The 23896-nt window shown below is 46.0% G+C and overlaps 1 protein-coding gene across 5 annotated transcripts in view; it reads right to left on the bottom strand.

Annotated features, from left to right (window-relative positions):
* Window positions 1-23896, bottom strand: part of WWC1 (WW and C2 domain containing 1) — a 173385-nt gene that overhangs the window by 5412 nt on the left and 144077 nt on the right. For all 5 annotated transcript variants that reach the window (XM_031666591.1, XM_031666592.1, XM_031666593.1 and 2 more), the window contains 5 exons: window positions 22267-22419; window positions 20136-20227; window positions 11133-11265; window positions 9709-9873; window positions 3017-3109 (listed from right to left, as the gene is read on the bottom strand). In XM_031666591.1, the coding sequence (XP_031522451.1) occupies window positions 3017-3109; window positions 9709-9873; window positions 11133-11265; window positions 20136-20227; window positions 22267-22419 (636 nt within the window). The remainder of the gene's footprint in view (window positions 1-3016; window positions 3110-9708; window positions 9874-11132; window positions 11266-20135; window positions 20228-22266; window positions 22420-23896) is intronic.

Below are 23896 nucleotides of genomic sequence, written 5' to 3'. Positions count from 1 at the left end.
CATTCTGGCACTTTGCTGAACTGCTTGGAAAAGAGGCAATGTCTTTACACCGATGTTGCTAAGCCTTCAAGATATAAACCTGGGACTAATCATGATCATCTTTACTTGTGGGGTGACCTGTTTGAGAATTAAGCTGTACAGAGGGAGCAACGCCACGAGAAGGGGGCTGAGGCCTGATGACATCATTTCAAACTTTGGATCAAGCCATGCCTGAAGGTAGTCCAACATCCTGGATTTTTTCATTAAATTAGACAATAAATTCCCTCTTTCATTTTTAAGCTGTATTTGAGTTAGTTTCTTCAGTTATTTATACGTAAAAGACCCTGATTAATTCGACCATTAACTCTCCTCCCATCACAAATCACTAATGATTAAAAAACAGTAATTCATGACTATGGGAGTCAGAATTCTAAAATGCTTTCTCAAATCCCATTCCTAATATACATGCCCTGTATAATCTCCTCTCCTTCAATTCCGATGCGACCTGTGAATATGAACTATCACTCCCACTAATCAGTTGACTTTGAGTTAATCAAAAGGAAGATTATTCCAGGTGGTCCTGACTTAATCAGGTAAGCCCCTAAAAGACGGCCTGGGCTTTTCCTGGCTGGGCTCTTCTGCTGGCCTTGAAGAAGTAAATAAAGCATGTTGTAGAGACGGCCACAGGGCAAAAACCTGAGAGTGACCTCTAGGAGCTGAAAATGCTCCCCCAACCCCCCAGCTGACAGCTAGCAAGAAACCACAAGGCAATAAATTCTGCCAACAACTGGAGGCAGTGCCTGGATGCAGATGTTTCCTTAGTCAAGCCTCCAGATGAGGATGTGGCCATTTAACACTTAGAGGTTTCAGCCTGCTAAAACCCCGGGTAGAGGGCTCAGCTAACCTGTGCTTGAACTCCTGACCTGCGGAAACTGTGAGGTAAGGCATTTGTATTATTTTAGGCTGCTAAAGTTTGTGGTGATTTGTTATGTAGCAATAGAAAACAAATACAATGACCAATAAGGAGATCTCAGACACAGCATAAGAAGCATTACCATAAGACCTAGTCTCATTTTGCAAGGCTGGCAAGCATACTATTAGGAACATAAGACAGCTCTAGGAAGAATTTCTAGAACACTCTTCTAGGTTGAACGTGGTCTGCTCTGTGCTTAAAAACGAGCAGGATCAAGGAAATTCAGCTGAGTGATCTACATGGCTCAAGTACTCAGAGCAACAAATAAAGATTCTTTTGCTTCGTCTGACCCATGTCCAGTCTCAGAAGCTGGGCAGGCTGCAGTAGAGAGAACACAGCTCAGGCAGTGCGTGGAAGCAAGGAGCAGTGCCCAAGGGCCCAGGCTCAGCCTCTGGACTCTCCCGACCCGAGGGAAATGTGGGCTCAGACCCACCATCAGGGGCTCCCTTAGTAAGTCATCCTCTTGGTTAAGGGGAACAGGGGGTGATGAAGGGGGCCTGCTTCTGTGGGGCCTGCCTTAGAAGGGAGCAAGTAGGAGATCAGTGGCATTTCTGCAGAGGTGTATCATGAATATCTGCTCCAGAAGCTCCTAAGGAGCTTTGTTAAAATGCGGTTTTCAGGGCCCATGCCAGCTGCCTGAATTAAATGGTCAGAAGTGTGGCCTTGCAATCCGCATTGTCACCAAGCTCCCCAGGTAACTTTTGGTGCTCCAGAGACTGCAGTACAAGCCAGCTACAGAAGAGGGGGTTGGGGTGGGGGACCCAGAGTGGGCAGTTGGTTGTCTCTGTCACCTGAGGCCACATCCACTTTCTCCCACACCCACCCACTCTCCCTTCCCTGTGTAGTCTCTCCTGCGTTGCTGTCTCTCTCTTGCTCTCTCCAGCTCCCCCTCAGACTTGTTAGGGTGTAGGATGTCAGGCAAAGGACCAGATTCTGGCTGTCAGCAAGCAGTGCAGGAGAAGTGGGGTGCCTGCCCCTACTGGGGGCTGTTGGCACTATCTTTTCCCTCCATGATCTCTTTTGCTTTGCTTTCTTTCTTTTTTTCTTTCTGACATTCTGGCTCCTGGTTTCTTCCAGTTCTGCAAACTCATTAGACAGAACTGCTTTAAACTTGTGTTGAAAGCCCAAAGTGGGGAGGGCCCCCTGCATCTGCTGCAGTCCTTAGTGGTCAAACACAAATCAGGGGTCGCTCCTTTGCCTACCCCCACCCCATCCGGATCGCTCAACTCAGTCTCCACTAGGAAAGGCCAGGAGGCTTCTGCAGGGCAAATCTGCAGACTTTTCCCTGTGGGCTTCCCTGCTTCAGGCTGGTGCTCAGAGGCACCCAGCTTCTCTGCCAGCAGGAGGGTCACGGGGCCTGGATGACAGACACACTGAGCAGAGTCTTGTATGAGGAAGGCTCCTGTCAGATGATGTTCTCTGACTGATGACTGTGACATGTTGGGTTGGTTAGTTCTTTTTTTGTTTTTTGAGACAGAGTCTCACTCTGTTGTCCAGGCTAGAGTGCAGTGGTACAATCTTGGCTCACTGCAACTTCCGCCTCCTGAGTTTAAACGATTCTCCTGCCTCAGCCTCCCGAGTACAGCCTGGGACTACAGGTGCACGCCACCACACCCAGCTAATTTTTGTATTTTTAGTAGAGATGGGGTTTCACCATGTTGGCCAGACTGGTCTTGAACCCCTGACCTTAGGTGATCAATCTTCCCACCTCGGCCTCCCAGACTGTTAGGATTACAGGTGTGAGCCACCGCACCCAGCTGGGTTGTCAGTTCTTACTGACTTTGATTTCTATCTAGGAAGTCAAGGCCAAGTGTACACACTCCTCTTCTAACCTATTTGTCATAATAAGACAAATACATTTACCCTTTGGCACCTTCCCCAGTGGCTACACAGGCCTCATAGTTCACAAACATCTGTTCGCAAATACCAGCATGCTTGCGAGAGCAACATTTTTCAAGCCAGTGGCTGAGGAGAAATGGCCAGCCATCAGGAGACGTGTGTGCAGGACACAGGGCTTGGGGCAATGGGGGAGGAGCAGAAAAATAGCTTCGAGGTGACTCTTACCCGCTTCATCCGGACGCTGCGTCGCTCCAGGGAGTTTCGAACAAAAGGTGGCTTTTTGGACAGAGTGGAGCTGTCACTATCACTCCGATTCAGCTGCAAGAGAAAAGTCACGGAATGTTAAACATGGTCCGAGTGCATTCTGGAAGGTGCACTGAAGCCCAGAGGGAGGTCAGGTTCCTCCGCCCAGCACAGTCCTTCCTCTCCTTCCGCAAACGCCCAGACTTTCCTGTTCTGGGTTTCATTCTGACTTTTCCTTTCTTTATAAGTGAACATTCATTGAGCATGTAGTATGCACGACGCACACCGCTTCATCTCCATGCTAGTATCTGCAGGATGCTAAATGCCACGAATATCCCATTGAACCTTTCCAACAACCCCATGTGATAGGAGCAAATCCATTTCACAAATGAGGTGACAGAAGCTTAGCGGTTGCAGAACTGGCCCAAGGTTGGCAAGCTGGTCAGTCGCACAGCAGGGCTGGACACTGGGCAGTGTGACTTCAGTGTATACTGCCCTCTTGACCTACTACACAAAGGGCATTTTTGTATCAACTCTTCCCTGGTGTCTACAGAGACTGCCTTTACTGACTTAAATGGAGCCGCTGTCAAGATTGATATTTAAAAAAGAAAAGGGCAGCTTAAAGGCAAAGCCTCAGGGACCATATCCTTAGAGATAATGGGGCAGATCGTAACTTTCCCGTAGGCATCCCCTCAATCACTGAGTTATCTATACTCCCCCCAGACAGCTAGTATTCCCCATCTAAGACCGGAAATCAGGCCTACAGTCAGGATGGGAAGCTTCTGTATTGAGAGTGTGTCCCGCCCCCCGAGGAGCACGAGAGAGTGGGTAGGATGACAGCACCCCCAGGAGGTGGGAGCAGGGTGGGGAGTTCTTTCTGAGTCCTATTTCCAAAGTCGGTGGGGTTGCCAGAGGCTGATGCTATTGTGCTTGTGTGTCTAGCAGCTGTCATTTCACTGCTGCAGGTCTCTTGAGAAGCTGTTTCTGTGGTTATTGATAATTACTTGTGATAATGATATTAATAGTCCTGCTAAGCTGACAAACACAGCAACTCCAGGGACAGACTGATGAAATAGCCACTGGGCTAGGCAGGGCCTCAACCAGAACCAGACGCTGAATAGTAAAAATAATGACTGCCACATGGAGAGAGCACCTGCTGCATGCCAGGTGCTTTAGTGACAGTTTCATTTAATCCTCAAACAATTCTAACGTGATAGGAACTGAGGCCCAGAGAGATTAAGAAGCTTGTAAAGTTGAATAGCTAGGGAGCATCAGAACCAGAGTTCAAGGCCCAGTCTGTTTGGTTCCAAGGCCACCAGCTCTCCTGGCTCCAGCCTGCAGTTAGGGCTCAGAGATGAAACTAACGTGCAGGTGGAAGGGTGTGCCATCTTGACAACTGGGGTAGGTTCATGTAAACTGGTTGCATGTGGTACCAGAAGGGGGTTTTTTCTTTTCTTTTCTTTCTTTTTTTGGTTTTTGTTTTGAGACAAGGCCTCACTCCTGTCGCCCAGGCTGGAGTGCAGTGGCACTATCTCGTCTCACTGCAGCCTTGACTTCTCGGGCTCAAGTGATTCTCCCGCCTCAGCCTCTCAAGTAGCTGGGACTAAAGGCACATGCCACTGTGCCTGGATAATTTTTGTATTTTTTGTAGAGACAAGGTTTCACCATGTTGCCCGGGTTGGTTTCAAACTCCTGGGCTCAAGTGATCCTCCCACTTAAGCCTCTCAATATCCTGGGATTACAGGTGTGAGCCACTGTGCCCAGCCTTTTATTCTACATTGTTTTAATCCAGTGGTGGCACTTAAAGGATATGTGTCCTACCGACCAGAAATGGGTATCGGGATAATTGATCCTTAAGTTGTAGTTGTTTATGTGTTAAAGACTATATTATATAAAAGAGAGACAGAAGCTACATTAAGTCCTTGAATTAGCTTTCTCTAATATAAAGATACTTCAATGCATACTGATGCAGAGAGTAGTGAAATCATTTAGAGTCACAGGAAACTAGTTCAGGAATGAGAATTTAGGACAGGCTGTGTCCATTTGGTCAAAGTCGATCAACCCAAAAATGTGGCAGCACTTCAGATGAATACACAGGGGCTGAGGAGAGCTGCAGGAAGGGTAATTCATGGCCCCTGAACTTCAAGTTCAGTAGGGGAACTCAAGACAGTGAAACTAACCAAGTGACATAGGCACAGATGAAGACCAAACAAGGGAGCCACTCAGCAGGGGATGCCTTTTGTGCAGAGGCCAGCAGAAGGGGCTACTCACAATCAGACCCAAGGAGGCCAGAGGAAGCCCCTCAGGAGGTGGCTCTGAGCAACAAAGAGGCTGCAGACTTTGGAGTTGGACTCCCAGCTTTGCACTTAGTAGCTGTGTGACCTAGAGCACAGTGCTTTGGGTTTTTGAGTCTTAGTTTCTGTGTCCATAAAATGGTGTTCACACAACTCACCTTGCAGGGCTGTAAGATTAGATGACACAGAAAATACGTTTTTTGGCTGCGGGTGCTCGAAGTGTTGCTGATTAGCATTTGAAATCCCATCCTGTGGGTGGGAAAACCCCACCTTATGACTTGGTGGGAAACAAAGCCCACCCCCCAATGATGAAGCTGAAAGTAGCAGAACCTTGCTTTTACTGCCTCCCTTGCAGCTAGAGGCAGGCACAGGACTAGCCTCTGTCAGTTGGATGCAAATGCTCCAGGCCTTGAATCACAACCTGGTGACTTGCATCCAAGTCTGTTACTATGCCTCTTGAATTGAAACAGGCCACTCTTTCTCTCCTTCATTCTACAGATGTGCCAGGTTTGTTGTTATCTCAGGGAAAAGCCATTAATGGTAAGTAGTGGCAGTGGCAGCAGTGACCAGAGCTTCCATGCCAGCTGGGACAGGAAACTGGTGGAGGCATAAATATTGAATGCCAGGGGCAGCAGTGGGGCCGGCTGGGGCCAGGTTTTGTGGCAGCATTGGTGAAGGTGTCACCCGATTGGCTTTGTGGTATAATTTTGGCTGTGGTCTGGCCTTCCTAGGTCCTGATTTCTGAGGCTGGTTCTACAGCCTTATGATGAGTGTGTGAGCTCCTCAATTTACTTTCCCCCAAATTTTCCTGCATATACTGCTCACTGTCCATTTCCATTGCTTGCAATGAAAAACCCTGACCTGTATAGGCAGGAAGTAGAATGCTATCAGTTACAGACTGAGACACGTGGAGCTGGCTGTGGAGGGGGCAGGGTGGAGGCATAGCATAGCCCCAGCATGTCTCTGTTGGAAATTTGGTAATGCTCATCTTGTGGGTGCAAAACAAAGGGTTAAATAGTTCCCTGCTATACCTCAGCAGACAGTCTCCATGCCTGCAGAGTTTTAGAGGAAATGATAGAAAATCTTCATGATGTTGTACTCTTGGCTACATCTTGTAGCCTTCAGTAAGTTTTATAAAAAGAGACATAAGCTGAGCTGAAGTGGGCCAGCTAGAAAGCAAAGAAGGAAAAATACATGACTTTGCTAAAAAAAAAAAAAAAAGGCCCTTTTCTACCTGTGGCATGTGATCTCCATTGACTGGGAATCTCTTTTTTTTTTTTTTTTTGGAGGCGGAGTCTTCACTCTGTCGCCCAGGCTGGAGTGTGCAGTGGCGCCATCTCGCTCACTGCAGCTCCGGCCTGGTCCGCTGGCCATTCTCCTGCCTCAGCCTCCCAAGTAGCTGGGACTACAGGCGCTCAGCCACCGCTCGCTAATTTTTGTGTTTTAGTAGAGGGACGTGGGAGCCACCTGTGAAAGAATAGGATGGTCTTGATCTCCTGGACTCGATCCCACTGCCTCCCAAAGTGTAGGGATTGCATGGAGCCACCATACCGCCTGACTGGGAATCTCTTAATTTGTGATCTTGCAGGGTTAGAAATGGTACTAATAATAAAATACGGGAAGTGGAAGCATAGTGCTTGGTGTGTTACAGATGCTTATTTAACTAGGACAGGTGCTTTTTGTTATTTGAAGATGCCAATCCTAGAAAAGGGTCACTTAAAAGTAAATCCATTTAAACAGGGAACCAGAATTTTACAGAAAACACTGGGGAAAAATGCTTGAGGTTGAGTCTATAGGTGGAAAAGATAAACGTTTCACCAAAGTTATTCTATTTTATATTTCCCATTTAACAAAATTACAACCACATTCTAATCCTGATGAAAAAGAACGAGTGAAACACTAATATTTTTTGGTGAGATTTTTCTAATGAGTGACATTCTTCTCTGTGTTTGATTTCTACTGCACGTTCATAATGGCAGTAATTTCCACTCCCCACCCCCCCCCCAAAAAAATGCAGAGGGTTATCCATTGTCTTAAGGGCTTTTCTAAATCATTCAAATTATTCATGTTTTCTTTTTGAGACAGAGTTTCACTCTTGTTGCCCAGGCTGGAGTGCGATGGCCCGATCTTGGCTCACTGCAACCTCCGCCTCCCTCGTTCGAGTGATTCTCCTGCCTCAGTCTCCCAACTAGCTGGGATTACAGGCACGCGATGAGCCACCATACCTGGCTAATTTTGTATTTTTAGTAGAGAAGCACCGATTGGATTTTTCTCTCCTGCAGTTGTGAGCCAGCTTAATTGCAGCATCTTCTACCTATGATTTAGGAAGCCCAACATCACATTCAGTGACTTCAGGAAATCTTGCACCTTGTGCAAGATATGAAGCCAACATGCATTGTTACCTGCATTATCTTTTCAGCTGCTTACAAGTTCAAACAATTAGCTAGGGCTCTACCACAGAAGGGAGAGGTTTATGTTGCTCCTAGGAGGGACCGCAGGGAATGTTTTCATGAAGACTCATTTGACAAGCAGCCAGTCAATCAGTAAAATTTTCACATTATAAATAAATGAGCTTCTCTAATCAATCTTATATACTTGTAGGCCTTGAACACTGAATACTCAGATAATGAGACCCCTCCCTTCCTCTCCCCTTCCCTCCATAACAATAGTCACGTAAGTGGCAGGCAGAGAACCAAGTGTGGACTCCACAGGCCTCCCCTTCTGTGACAACTTTTTGGGACATTAGGCAGGAAGGTTCTGTTGAGGGTCTAGTTATTATTCAGTGGTTCTATATGGTGGGGGAAGGAAGGATATTGATATCACTGGAACCCAGGATTCAGGTAAGGTAGGCACATGTCTTATCTGTGCTGCCCCATGGAAGGTTAGGAGCAAGGGCTGGTTCTGTAGCTCCAGCAAAAGCATGACCCCTCAGACTCAGTAAACACTGAGACCCCCCATGCAGGGTAGAATGAAGGAAGGTGGGCTGGCCTAGGAAGGGGAAGGGGTAGGGGAACTGGAAAGCAAGGAAAATGAGGGTATGAAGGAACAAAGACCACTGCAGGGCTTGCACATTCCTCTGGGTATACAGGAGCTGGTGGGCAAATGAAACAGGTAACGAGGGCCAGGTAGAGGCCAGAGTGGACTGGAAAGCTCCCCACCTCCATCAACTAAGGACAGTTGCCCCCACCTTGGTGCCAGCCAATTGCTGCCAATTGTGTGTGTTCTGTGGTGACACACAGTCTCTTTTTTTCAAGAAGAACTGGAATTTTATGTCAAACTCTTCCTATTTTATTTTATTTATTTTATTTGTTTGAGGCCAAGTTTCGCTCTTGTTGCCCAGGCTGGTGTGCAATGGTGTGATCTCGGTTCACTGCAACCTCCGTCTCCCGGGTTCAAGGATTCTCCTGCCTCAGCCTCCCAAGTAGCTGGGATTACAGGCATGCACCACCATGCCCGGATAATTTTTTGTATTTTTAGTAGAGACAGGGTTTCGACATGTGGGCCAGGCTGTTATTGAACTCCTGGCCTCAAGTGATCTGCCCACCTCAGCCTCCCAAAGTGCTGGGATTACAGGCATGAGCCACTCTGCCCGGCTTTATTTTTAATTGCCCTTTAGGTTAAAAATAATTTTTTTTAAAAGACAGGTCTTACTCTGCTGCCCAGGCTGGAGTGCTGTGGTGCAAACATGGCTCAGGGCAGCACTGGACTCCCAGGCTCAAGCTATTCCTCTGCCTCAGTCTCCCCACTAGCTGGGACTACAAGTGCATGCCACCATGCCCAGCTAATTTTTAATTTCTTAGGTGGAGACAGGGTCTCACTATGTGGACGAGGCTGGTTTTAAACTCCTGGCCTCAAGTGACCCTCCTGCCTCAACCTCCCAAAGTGCTGGGCTTACAGGTGTGAGCCACTGCATCTGGCCACCTTTTTAATAAGTTTTAAATGTTAGCAGCAGGCTCAATTAAAAAAATAAAACAAACTAGAAGCCAAATAATACAGATCTGCTGTAATTTGGCAGCCTCAGGCTGCACCCTAGAATTGCCCTGGAGGTGGGAAAGAAACGCCTGTGTGTCTCGGGGACACTGAGGGGTCCCCCTCTGATCTCAGCAAGTGGTTGCAGGAGGGCAGGGCAGAGTGTGAACAAGGAGGAAGTCAGTTGGTTGGAATTATAATAACATTGACCAAGTACTAACTACCAAGCCTTTTCTATTGCTTGTCTAAAACAATCCTATAAAGTAGGCCCACCTGAGGAAACTGAGGCTCTGAGGTGTTAACATGCCCGAAGTCACCCAATAACATGAGAGTAATGGGCTTTGCACCCAGCCCTGTGTGAGGCTCTCGGCTACTCTGAGGGGAGCAGAAGGGGTCTGCACGCTCACTTACCCGGCAAATGTACTGGCTCTGGGGTCCCGGGGAGAAGGTCTTAGAGCGGATGATGGTGCTCCCTCGAAGAAATGGCCCCGGGGACGGAGTGCCCACCCTCCGGTCCTTGGGTCGCACCACTGTGGGGGATGGGGCCGGGGTCTCCGTGTTGGTCTCTTTGTCCACCTGAGGAAGAAGTCACACCTTGAAGCCACTAGTGTTCACAGAGTCTCAGCCACCTATCAGAGACCACTCAGCTGCTCCTCCTCCCTCCTGTCACCTCACCTTTCCCCACAGACACACCAGGGTTTCCTTGGCATTAGCCCTGCTAGATGAGCTCAGCCTGGTGAAGTCAGGACAGTACCCAAGGCTGGGTGCACCGACCCCCACCCCTCTGTGGCACGTGTGGTTGGGGGCTGGTGGGAGCACATTCAGCCTCCAAACAAACTCACATGAGCAGTAGAGGTGTCTCAAAGTTTTGAGAGTGTGATGTCCAACGTCCTGGACGTCACACTTTCAAAACCTATAAACCAAGTCCATTTTGAAAAACCACACCCAAGGCTTCCACAGCCCTGGCAAAGTACTACAGTTGCTTTCATTGAATTCTGAAGGCAACCAGCTAGTCTTGTTTTTAAAACCAACCCATCAGGTTTTTTACTGCCCGTGCACAGTAGTCATCAGGAAAACATAAACAAACAAAAACACCTACATGCAGGACCTTTGTCAGCCTAAATAGTGCCTTTATATAATTTTAAGAAAGGGCACCCCCTCTGGCTGGAGAAATAGCAAAATGATGCCCCCTTGGTGTGGAGGAGTTAGAACTGGGGCCCAGATCCTACTGCACCCGCCGTGGCCAGGCACCTCTGTGCGGTACTCCAGCTGCAGCCTTGCTCAAACACGGCAGGTGCTCTAGCTCCAGGAGGCCTGGAGCCAGCTGTCTGTGGAGAGTGAATCCTGCTGTAACATGTGACCCTAGTGCAGCAGGGGAGCAGGCAGTAAAGGGAGTCTGGCCTTTTTTCCTATTGCACTATGGGCAGACCCATATGAAGAAATACATTTTCAGAGCCTATCTGCAAGGTTGGTATTATTGTGCCCATTTTAGAGATGAGAAAATGGAGGCTTGAGAGGGATGAAGTCATCTGCCTAAGACTACACAGCCAGGGAGTATCAGAACCAGAATTTGAACCCAAACCCATCTGACTGCAAGGCTTGAATTCTATCCAGAGAAGTCAGGGAAAATGCAGAAGGCAGAAGAAAAGAGATGGGTGAGTTGGCCTCTCCTGGTTTACCATCACCAGAATGACCCAAAGGTGACTCCATTTTGAGGGCTTGTGCCCTGATGCTGGAGGCCAAGACTTAGCTCTGAGTCTTTTCTGACTGCTTCAGCACAAGAATTGAAGGCTCTTTCTCCGCAACAGCCCTTCCATCCCCCCAGCCCTTCCTACCTTTAATGCTGGGTACCCATCCATGTCAGGTGAGGCTTTCTCAGTGAAAACATCCTCTTCTTCCTCCTCCTCTTCCACCTCCTCCTCCTCTTCCTCAGCTACTGCCTCATTCTCACTGGTCTCCTCGTACCTCCTGTGATGACAAAGCACTTTGGTTACCCACCCAGAAGCCACTCTGCCTCTGTTCACCTGCCTTTAAGTACATCCAAGGGAGGGCTTCCAATCCTTTTGATGATTGAGGATACATTAAAAAAAATTTTTTGGGGGCCAGACGCAGTGGCTCATGCCCGTAATCCCAGCACTTTGGGAGGCCGAGGCAGGCGGATCGCCTGAGGTCAGGAGTTCAAGACCAGCCTGGCCAACATGGTGAAACCCCATCTCTACTAAAAATACAAAAATTAGCCAGGCATGGTGGTGTGCATCTGTAGTCCCAGCTACTCAGGAGGCTGAGGCAGGAGAATCGCTTGAACCTGGGAGGTGGAGGTTACAGTGAACCGAGATCGCACCACTGCACTCCAGCCTGGGCAACAAGAGTGAAACTCTGTCTCAAAACAAAAAAAAAAATTTTTTAATGAGGCATAATTTGTTTCCAACAAAATGCATTTTCAGTGTACAGTTTGATGAGTTTTGGCGAATGTATTCACCTATGTAACCACCACTGTACTTGAGATGTAGAACATTCCATTCCTCACCAGAATTCCCTCCTACCTTTTCCCAGTTTAATCTCCCGCTAGGCAGCCACCGATTAGCTGTTGTTATAGATTAAGTTTGACTTTTCTAGAGTTTCATGTAAATAGAATCAGACAATATATGCTGTTTTGTCTCTGACTTCTCTGTGTCTGCATAACGTTTCTGAAGTTTATCCATGATGCTGTATGCATCAGCGGTTCATTCCTCCCTTTTTTTTTTTTCTTTTGAATCAGAGTCTCACTCTGTCACCCAGGCTGGAGTGCAGTGGGACCATCTTGGCTCACTGTAGCCTCCACCAGTGGGCTCAAGTGATCCTCCTGCCTCAGCCTCCTGAGTTGTTGGGACTACAGGTGTGTGCCACCACACCTGGCTAATTTTCCTGTTTTCTGTAGAGACAGAGTTTCGGTATGTTGCCCAGGTTGGTCTCAAACTTCTGGACTCAAGCGATCTACCCACCTTGGCCTCCCAAAGTGTTGGGATTATAGGCATGAGCCACCATGCCCAGACAGTTCACTCCTTTTTATCATTAATATTCCATTAGATGGAATATTGCAACATATTTAGATCTGTTCACCTGCCTTTAAATGCACCCAGGGTAGGGGTTCCAAACCTTGGAATGAGGTGGGTGGTTGAGGAAAAGGAGGAGGAAGAGGAGGAGGAGGAGGAGGAGGAGGAGGAGGAGGAAGGAGAGAAAGAGAGTTCAGCTGATGAACATTTGGATTACTTACATTTCCAAGCAAGTATAAATAAAGCTTCTTGTACATTCATGTATAAGTCTATGCATGAATATAGGTTTTCATTTCTGTTGGATATTGCTAGGGTTGCCAAAATAAAACACCACATACTAGGTGGCTTAAACAACAGAAATTGATTTCTGGCAGCTCTGGAGGCTGGAAATCCACACGCGAGGTGTCAGCAGGTTTGATTCACCTGAGGCCCCTCTCCCTGGCTAGCAGATAGCTGCCTTCTCACAGTGTGCTCACATGGTCTGTCCTCTGTGCATGCGCATCCCTGGTGTCTGTGTGTCCAAATATACTCATATGAGGTCCCATCCCAACTTTAATGGCCTCATGTTAACTTAACTACCTCTTTAAAAGCCCTACCTCCAAATACAGTCACATTCTGAGGTACTGGGGGTTAGGGCTTCAATGTATGAATTTTGGGGGGATACAAATCAGCCCCTAACAGATAACAGAATTACTGGGTCATACAGTAAGTGTAAATGTACCCTTTTAATACACCAACAGGCTGGGTGTGGTGGCTCACACCTGTAATCCCAGCACTTTGGGAGGCCAAGGCAGGAGTTCAAGACCATCCTGGCCAACGTGGTAAAACCTCGTCTCTACTAAAAATCCAAAACTCAGCCGGGCGTGGTGGTGGGCACCTGTAATCCCAGGTACTCAGGAGGCTGAGGCAAGAGAATTGCTTGAACCCAGGAGGTGGAGGTTGCAGTGAGCTGAGATAGCACCACGGCACTCCAGCCTGGGTGACAGAGTGAGATTCTGTCTAAACAACAACAACAACAACAAAAAACACGGACAAATGGCTGCTCCAAAGTGATTTTGCCATTTTATGTTTCCCCTGAGCAATGTTCTAAGAGTTCTAGTTCCTCACTACACTTGGTGTCATTCGTCTTTATAGTTAGTCACTCTACTGGGTGTGTACTTGCATCATGTTGGGTTTTAATGTGCATTTTCTTCTTTTTTCTTTGTTTTTAGAGACAGGGTCTTGCTCTGTCGCAAGGCTGAGGCTGGAGTGCCATGGTATGATCATAGCTCACCGTCGCCTCAAACTCATGGGCTCAGGTGGTTGATTCTCCCACCTCAGCCTCCCAAGTAGCTAGTACTACAGGCACGTGCCACCATACCTGGCTAATTTTGTAAATCTTTTGCAGAGATGGGGTTTTATTTTGTTTCCCAGGCTGATCTTGAACTCCTGGCCTCAAGAAATCTTCCTGCCTTAGTTTCCCAAAGTGTGAGCATTACAGGTGTAAGCCACTGAGCCTGGCCTAATTTGCATTTTCTTGTTGAGAAACTCTTCATGCATTTATGACCATCTTCTTTGGTGAAGTGTCTGTTAGAATCTCCAGCCCCTTAAAAATCGGGTTGTTGGCCAGGCACAGTGACTCACGCCTATAATCCCAACACTTTGGGAGGCTGAGATGGGTGGATCACCTGAGGTCAGGTGTTCGAGACCAGCCTGACCAATATGATAAAACCCTGCCTCTACTAAAAATATAAAAATTAGCCGGGCGTGGTGGCATGCACCTGTAATCCCAGCTACTCAGGAGGCTGAGACAAGAGAATCGCTTGAATCCGGGAGGTGGAGATTGCAGTGAGCTGAGATCGTAGCCTGGGCAACAAGAGCAAAACTCTGTCTTAAAATAAACAAATAAATAAAAAAAAAAAAAAATTGGGTTGTCTTATTATTGAGTTGTAAGAAATCTTAATATATTCGAGCTATGAATCCTTTGTCAGGTATGTGGACTGCATGATTTTCTCTAAGTCTGTGGCTTGCCTTTTCATTTTCTAAGTGGTGTCTTCCAAAGATCGTAAGTTTTTGATTATCATAAAGCCCAATTTACAGATTTTTTTCATTTACAGTTTGTGCTTTTTATGTCCTAAGAAATCTTTTCCTACCTCAAAGTTTTGAACAGTTTCTTTCTTACACTTTCAGTACTTCTATAATTTCAGTTTTTTTGTGTAGCTCAATAACCCATTTGAGATTATTATTATTATTTTTTTTGAGATGGAGTCTTGCTCTGTCACCCAGGCTGGAATGCGGTGGTGCGATCTCGGTTCTGCCTCCCTGGTTCACGTCATTCTCCTGCCTCAGCCTCCTGAGTAGCTGGGACTACAGGCATGTGCCATCACACCAAGCTGATTTTTGTATTTTTAGTAGAGATGGGGTTTCACACGATGACCAGGATGGTCTTGATCTCCTAACCTCGTGATCTGCCCACCTTGGCCTCCCAAAGTGCTTGGATTACAGGCTTGAGTCACCGTGCCCGGCCACAGATTAATTTTTATACATGATATAAGTATCCAAGTTTATTTTTTTCCATATGAATATCTAATTGTTCCAACACCATTTGCTGAAGAGACTTTTGGTGATAGTCCTTAAAACTCTCCATTTCCCTTGGACTCTAAGGTTGGAAGGATTTGGTGTGACAAATAGGCTGCATTTGTTAAGTAGTAATTTATCTCTATTCCCATCTTGACTTCTGAAAGACATACAGAACTGCCCGGCTTCTGATCAGTATGAGACAGTGTTATCATACTGAGCCAAAAGAATCCCAGCCAAAAGCAGAGAATCCAACATCCAGCTAGCTGGCTCGGCGAGCGTGTGGGGAAACACAAAATCTCCCTGAGGATTTTCCCAATGGGGAGAATGCATTTTGGATCTCTACTCACAACTCTGCAATTCAAACCTCTTCTGTACTTAGATGAGGACTGCTCTGTGGAGGGGCCTTGGCTCTCCTCCTTGGCCCCAGCAGCCTCTCTATTTACAAATAAAAGAGCTGTTGGTCAGGCGCCGTGGCTCATGCCTGTAATCCCAGCATTTTGGGAGGCTGAGGCGGGTGGATCACCTGAGGTCGGGAGTTCGAGATCAGCCTGACCAACATGGAGAAACCCCATCTCTACTAAAAATACAAACTTAGCTGGGCGTGGTGGCGCATGCCTGTAATCCCAGCCACTTGGGAGGCTGAGACAAAAACAAACAAATAAACAAACAAAAAACCCAACTTAATTTTAATTGTAAGGAGAAAAATAATTAAAATCAACAGTATCTTTTCATCCACTGGGGTGGTAAAGCGGAAAAAAAATCTGATAATATCAAGTGCTGGTGAAGGTACAAAAACAGGCATATCGCTGTGGGAAGTGTAAAGGAGAGCAGTCAATTTACATTCTGAAGCCAATTTAGCCTTATCTGTTAAAACAAAAAATGTACATATCCTTAATTAAGTTACAGCAGTTTGATTACATTGAGTGTCAGAGAGGCTGTAGATTAGGGTACTCAATCACTGCTAGTGGGAGCATTTATTAATAAAATCTTATTTGAGAACTACTCTTGAATGTCTATTAAAATATAAAAAACACACGCCCTGGGATCCAGCAATGCCACTTCTCAGCATCTGCCCTAGACAAATACAAGTTCCCAAGGAGGCAAATACAAAGATTTTTCCCTCTAGTATTGTTTGGTGTTTTATTCTCCTGTATTTTCTAACACTCTTAGTTTTACTTTGCTTGTGGATTAAAAAAAAAAAAAAAATCCAGTCTTCTGATTATATGATTTAAAGACATAAAAAAACAAATAAAATAAAAAGGAGGAGGACCAGTGACATGCTGGGTACTGGGTGCCGAGGAAGGACGGTAAATTGGAACAGACGGACAGCCTTTTGCAGACCAGAACCCAAGACTCCAGAGATGTGCAGGCATGGCAAGACCAGTTAACATCCCAGGACCGAGAGAAGCTTCCAGTCTTGGGGGAGGGGGCTGCAGATGGTTTACCCCACTACAGCAGCTCTGGGATCCCCAGCCCTCTTTGTAAGGGAAGTTTGAATGGCAGGGGGTGTGGAGACAGGGGGCCACAAAGGGAGAAGGAACAGAAGGCGGTTGCTAGGAGACGGCTTGAAAAGTCTCAGCACAAGCTTGGAATTTGGTGGAAACCACTGATCTTGTGCCAGGGTTTTGGGAGATAGGTCCTGGGCCTATTTCTGGCATCAGACCTTTGCCTGTGTGATCCGTAGTAGTGTGGCACAGCAGTGTGCCAGGGAGAAAGAGAGAGAGGCAGAGAAAGAGAGAGGAAAGGAAAGAGAGAGGGAGATGGCCAGGGGTCGGTGGGGACAGACAGAGAGAGAGATAGAGAGAGAGAGAGAGAGAGAGAAAGAAAGAGAGAGAAAAGGAGGGGGAGAGAGAAATTGAGACAATTTAGAGAGAATCCTAAACTAACAAAGGAACATACAAAAATTCCAGGAACCTTGCCATCCGCTTTATCACATGAAAAAAACAGTAAGGGAGAAGAGTAAAACAAGGATCAGTAAACTATAGCCCGTGGGCCAAATCCTGCCTGCTGCTTTGTTTTGGACAGTCTAAGCCATGAATGGTTTTTATATTTTAAAATGACTGAAAAAAAAAAAATCAAAAGGGGAATACTTGGTGAAAAGGTGCAAATTATATAAAATGCAAATTTCAGTGTCCATAAATGACATTTCCGTGGAACACAGATACTGTCATTGGTTTAAATACTGCCTACAGCTGCTTTCACACTGCAACAGCAGAGGTGAGGGGATGCAACAGAATTCCTACAGCCCACAAGGCAAACAATATTTACCATCTGGCCCTTTCCAGAAATCATCTGCTGACCTCTGGAGTAAAAGATATTAAGGAAGGGCGCCTTCTGAGACTAAATATATAATTTGGGGCTCTAAGAGAATAATAATATGAAAGAGTTATTGAATGCTTCCTCTAGGTCAGGGTCTGTGTTAAGTGCTTATCATGTATAATTGTACTGAATTTTGCAAAATACACCATGACATAGTAGTTGTTTTCTAAATCTCTATTTCACAGACGAGGAGACGGAAGTTTACAGCTGTGATATTCAGCCTAGGCTCCACATTAGAATCACCCAGGGAGCTTTTAAAACTTACTAATGCTCAGTAAGGTCTTACTGATCAGAAACAGAATCCCAGAAGGAAGTTGGCTGAGCTAGACTCCAGATCCATATCTGTCTGAATTTAAAGCACAGGCACTTAAGACCAACTTATTCTTCCTTCCAAATGGCAAGATTCATAGGCTGTGGCCATTTCCTACGTGGGATTTACCGTATTTCCAGCCAGTATTGAGGAATGTTCCTTCTCTCTTTCCTAACAATAATTTCGACCACGTATTGAGGGTCTACTGTGTGCTTTGCACTCGATCTTCATCAGTGCCTTTCCCTTGAGTCTCTTTCAGTAACCTTATATAGTCAGTATTATTTCCTCAGTTTTCAGATGAGGCTCAGACAAGGTTAGAGCGACTTGCCCGGCAGTGACACAAAGTGTCGGCTTCTGTGGTGCTGGTCACATTCTGCTTCTTGATTTGATGCTAGTTACAGAGTTTTGCTTTCCGAAAATTCACTGAGCTCTCTGCTTAGGTGAATTTTCTGTAAGAATTTTACACTACAATAAAAAGTTTCAAAAATACTTTGCCTAAGGTGACACAAAAACATGAAGAATCCAAGATTCAAACCCTAGTCTCTGTCATTGTTTCTTAAAGTGTATGATGAGATCTTTCTCATAATACAAGGAATTAAATAGCACCGAATCACAAAGTGAGGAAGTTGTTCCCTTTTCAATTCTTGTTCAGACATTTTGATTACAACAAGGAGAAAGTCTCTGGCAATAGCATGTCCTCAGCGTTGCTGAAACACTTGCTAACCTTTTTTTTTTTTTTTTTTAATAACGGGAGAGAAGGCTCAGGCTTAGCAAGCAATATCTCTAACTAGACTTTTAATAATATTGCTTTATTTTCATGACATTGTGTTTTCCACAGTTACCTTTTGAAGCAGACTTGGCTCTTGGTCTACCCAGTATCCACTTTTTCCCTTAGTAACAGAAATTTGATTTTTGTACCCAAATAACAGATCTCATTCTCCAATCTCCCTGCAGTTAGGCAGGCTAAGTGGCTAAGCTTGGCCAATGAGAAGCAAGCAGAAGTTGCTGTGTGGGACATTCAGGAATGCTTCTTAGTTAAAAGGTACACAGGCATGCTCTCTTTTATCTTTCCTATTTCCTGATGGTTACCTGGCCTGATGGCTGGTGATCCAGCAGCCATCTTGGGCTATAAAGCAGCCTGAGTGATGGAGGTCACATAGTAAAGACAGCAAAGCAGACAGAGGAAAGGAGCCTAGATTCCCAATAACACTGTGGGGTTGACAGAATTGGATAGCCTTGGATTGCTTCCTCCGTTGTTTTTTTTTTTTGAGACAGAGTCTCACTCTGTCACCTAGGCTGGAGTGTGGTGGCGCAATCTCGGTTCACTGCAACCTTGTCCTCCTGGGTTCAAGCAATTGTCCCTGCCTCAGCCTCCCGAGCAGCTGAGACTAAATACATAATTTGGGGCTCTAAGAGAATAATAATATGGAAGAGTTATTGAATGCTTCCTCTAGGTCAGGGTCTGTGTTAAGTGCTTATCATGCATAATTTTACTGAATTTTGCAAAATACCCCATTACAGGTGCCCACCACCATGCCTGGCTAATTTTTGTATTTTTTAGTAGAGATGGGGTTTCGCCATGTTGGCCAGACTGGTCTCGAACTCCTGACCTCAGGTGATCCATCCGCCTCAGGCTCCCAAAGTGCTGGGATTACAGGTGTGAGCCACTATGCTCGGCCTCTCCCATTATTTTTAAATTGTTTTTGAGATGAGGTTTCACTATGGGTTCAAGCAATCCTCCTGCCTCCTGCCTCCTGCCTCAGCCTCCTGAATAGCTGGGATTACATTCTTCTTCTTTTTTCTTCTTCTTCTTCTTTCTCTTTCCCCCTCTCCTCCCCTCCCCCCCTCCCCTCCTCTCCCCTCCCCTCGTCTCTCTCTCTCTCTCTTTTGAGACAGAATCTTGCTCTATCACCCAGGTTGGAGTGCAGTGGCACAATCTCAGCTCACTGCAACCTCCCCCTCCTGGGTTCAAGTGATTCTCCTGCCTCAGCCTCCTGAGTTGGGATTACAGGCGTGCACCACCACGCCCAGCTAATTTTTGTATTTTTAGTAGAGACGGGGTTTCAACATGTTGGTCAGGCTGGTCTTGAACTCCTGACCTCATGATCCGCCCACCTCGGCTTCCCAAAGTGTTGGATTTACAGGCATGAGCTACCACGCCTGGGCCTCTTATTCTTAAGTGAAGAAGAAGTAAACTTCTATCTTATTTCTGTCTAATATTTCTGCTCTCCATTCCTGAAAGTCAAATGCAATTCCCAAGGACTCTTTACTTTATGGCAAACTACACAAATTTTCCATTTAGAGTAACATAAAGTTTCTCCTTTTTTTTTTTTTTTTTTTAAGCAAAATAAAGGTCACTATATCAAGATAAAGAATAACATTAGGTGTGAACTAGCATAGGTGACTCATGGGAAACAAAATGGCAAATTCGAAAGGAATTCTGGGAACCATCGTACTAGGTTACATTGCCTTTTTGCGTGTAGAGAACCCATGAGGAGAGGGTTTCTCAGTCTTCCCAGTGGAACCCTTCTCTTAGTTGCACTGGCATTTGGGGATCTCATTGCTGGGCCTAGATCCAGGCAGGGCAGCTCCTGGGGCCCAAGGGTGTGCTCACTCACCAGCTGTCTTCCAGCGTCTGTGTGCTGCTCCTGCCCTCCTGCCTCTTCTCCAGCTCCACCGCTGTCTGTTCCAACAGAGCAGACACAGCGTCCTATAGAGACAAAGGCTGCTGGGTCATTGGGTACAATGTAGGTGCCACCCTACCTGCCAGGAATCAGAGCATCTCAGACCTGTGACCCTCCCAGTGAACTGATGGTCAAACCAAAGACCAGAGTGGTCAAGTGTCTTGCCCAAGGTCACTGATAAACTGGAAAAATTGTCCTTAATTTCTCCAACTAGCAGTTCTCCAGAGAATAGCTCCTGTATGTACGAACATACTCAGCATCGTGGTGGAAGACAGCCAAGTTTAGCAGTGAAGTGAGACAGAATTAAGGTCTCTGACTGTAAGGAGACCACAGCATCATCAGACCAACATGTGAACCATCAATAACATAATGCATAATGTACTGTCTCTTTTTGGAGTGAGAGACCTGAGTTTGAGACCTAGCTTTGCTGAGGAGATGTACATCTTAATGTAATTTGGTTATCTCTCTGAGACTTGGTAAACTGTACATAATAAACGGAATAGTGCCTGATGCAAAAGGAAGTACAGAAAATGATGATGATGATGATGATGAAAAAGAAGGTGGGGGTGGGGAGGGAAAGGAGAGGAGGAGGAGAAAGAGAAAAAGAAAATAGACTTAATTGATCTATTTGCTACCCTTATCTTTACCTGTATGTCCCAACCTATCCTCTGCATAGAAATTCTAGGCAGTGGCTGTCCAAACTAACCAAGTACTGACAGAAGGAACAACCTCTACAGAGAGGAAGGGATCACTACAGAGAATTACAAGAAAACCTGAATCCAAAACACTCTCTCTAACTTTTTGATGTGGTCAGGATCCCATAGGAGTCCAATACCCTATAGGTAAGACTAACTTCACTGCTCAACTGAGTCCTGACCAGTCTGCCTGGCCAGTAGGTGTGGGCTTTCCAAATGGGGGAGACAGTTTAAGGATATTTTAATACGTTAAAGCGTACTGCACTAACTAAAATGAAAAAACATATTTTTTCACTGAAAATAGGCAAATGTTAGATTTTTTTTTTTTCTTTTTTTCTTTTCTTTTCCTTTTTTTTTTCTGAGATGGAGTCTTGCTCTCTTGCCCGGGCTGGAGTGCAATGGTGTAATCTTGACTCACTGCAACCTCTGCCTCCCGGGTTCAAGTAATTCTCCTGCCTCAGCCTCCCTAGTAGCTAGGATTACAGACGACTGCCATCATGCTTGGTTAATTTTTGGAATTTTAGTAGAGACAGGGTTTCGCCATGTTGGCCAGACTAGTTTTGAACTCAGAGAGATCTACTCAAGAGATCCTCCTGCCTCAGCCTCCTAAAGTGCTGGGATTACAGGCATGAGCCACCATGCCCGGCCAAGATTTTCAAGTAACAGAGTCATAATGGAACAGTTACCAAGTGCTCTTTACATATATTTCTTCAAAGCATCATAAAAACTTTTTTCTCTTTTTAATAATTAATTATTATTATTATTATTTTTGTAGAGATAGGCCTCACCATGTTGCCCAGGCTTGTCTTGAATTCCTGGCCTCAAGAGATCCTCCTGCCTCGGCCTCCCAAAGTGCTGGGATTATAGGCATGAGGCACCGTGCCCATCCTCATAACAACCTTTTAAGGCTCACATTAGACATTAAAAATTGGATGCTCAGAGAGGCCATATGACTGACCTAGCCCTCTGATTCTCTTCCCATGACTTCCAGCTGCCTCTTATACAAAGCCTCCACTGTGGACCTTGAACAAAGTAGGGGTCCAAGAAAGGTTCATCTTTTACCTTCCACAGTTTTCTATCTCCTTCTCCATTTCATTTGTAAAAAATCATGAATTAAGTTTTCGTTAGCCAAGTGGTATTAGGTAGAACAAAGGACAGGAGGAAGCACAGATGTGGAAGAAAGCAGTTGTGGAAGGGGAGCCGCCTGCCCCTTAGTGGAGATCTCTCCTTCCCTGTCTTCTTCTCCTACTTCCTCCACCCCATTTTTCTCCTCTTGTGATGCCTGACCACCTCCAGTTCTGGGAGAGGCTTTCCCTTCCAACATCCAGGTGCTGCCTTGTGGGAGGGTGGCACACCTGGTCCCAGCTCACCGTGCTTGCAGGCCCTGGGGCAGGGGCCGTGACTCCCACTGGCTTGAGCTCCCTGCTCTGTTTCTTCAAGTATTTGTAGCTGAGGAGGTTGTACCAGCGAGTCGACCTCTCCCCAGACCTGCAGACCTCCGCCAGGCTGATCTGGGCGCCTCCCTGTTGGGGATGGAAACAAGGAGAACATAAGTGGGGCAGAGGGGGGAACCAAGTGTCAGGGAATCTGGTTCACGGAGACAGTATGGAGAAAACACCACTCCAGATAAGACGGAGGCATCCTGGCAGGAAGATAGGCCAAGTTGTTAACATTTCCAATAACTCATTTTTCGTTCATTCATTTGTTGATCGGTTTAATCATTTGCCAAATCTTTATTGAGGACTTATCCTATGATTTTTTTTTAAATAAACAAAACTATGCTAAAAAAACCCTTTAGTTTACCATCTTTGCTGCTTTTAAGTGCAATTTCAGTGGTATTAAACATTACGCACATTGTTGTAAAAGAGATCTACTGAACATTCTCATCTTGCAAATCTGAAAGCTTTGCCTCCCGGGTTCACGCCATTCTCCTGCCTCAGCCTCCCAAGTAGCTGGAACTACAGGCACCCGCCACCACTAATTTTTTGTATTTTTAGTACAGATGGGGTTTCACCATGTTAGCCAGGATGGTCTCGATCTCCTGACCCCGTGATCTGCCCGCCTCGGCCTCCCAGAGTGCTGGGATTACAGGCGTGAGCCACCACACCTGGCAACTCTACACTTATTAAGCAACAACTTCCTTTTTCCCCTCCCTGCAGCCCCTAGTAACCACCACTGTATTTTCTGTTTCTATGAATTTGATGACTTTAGATACCTCATATAAGTGGAATCATACAGTATTTGTCTTTTTATGACTGGCTTACTGAACTTAACAATGCCTTCAAGGTCCATCTGTGTTGTAGCGTATATCAGAATTTTATTCCTTTTTTGTTGTTGTTTTTTTGGAGGTAAGGTCGCACTCTGTTGCCAGGCTGGAGTGCGGTGGTGTGATCATAGCTCACTGTAATCTCGAACTCCTGGGCTAAGAGATCCCCCTTTCTTTTTAATGCTGAATAATAGTCCATTGTATGGGCATGCTACATTATGCTTATCCAGTCATCTGTTGATGGACATTTGGGTTACTTCTACCTCTTCACTATTGCGAGCAGTGCTGCCATGAACATGAGTGTACTAGTAATTCTTTAAGAACCTGCTTTCAGGGCGGGCATGGTGGCTCATGCCTGTAATTGGAGCACTTTGGGAGGCTGAGGCGGGTGGATCACCTGAGGTCAGGAGTTCGAGACCAGCGTGACCAACATGGAGAAACCCCATTTCTACTAAAAATGCAAAAATAGCCAGCCGTGGTGGCATATTCCTGTAATCCCAGCTACTCGGGAGGGTGGGGCAGGAGAACTGCTTGAACCCAGGAGATGGAGGTTGCAGGTGAGCTGAGATCGTGCCATTGTACTCCAGCCTGGGCAACAAGAACAAAACTCTGTCTCAAAAACAAAACAAAACAAAACAAAACAACAACAACAACCTGCTTTCAATTATCTTGAATATATGCCCAGAAGTACAATTGCTAGGTCATATGGTAGTTACATTTTAAATTTTTTAGTG

This window comes from Papio anubis, chromosome 5 (genome assembly GCF_008728515.1).
Source record: "Papio anubis isolate 15944 chromosome 5, Panubis1.0, whole genome shotgun sequence".
NCBI lineage: Eukaryota > Metazoa > Chordata > Mammalia > Primates > Cercopithecidae > Papio > Papio anubis.
This window is presented reverse-complemented; position numbering and strand designations above follow the sequence as displayed.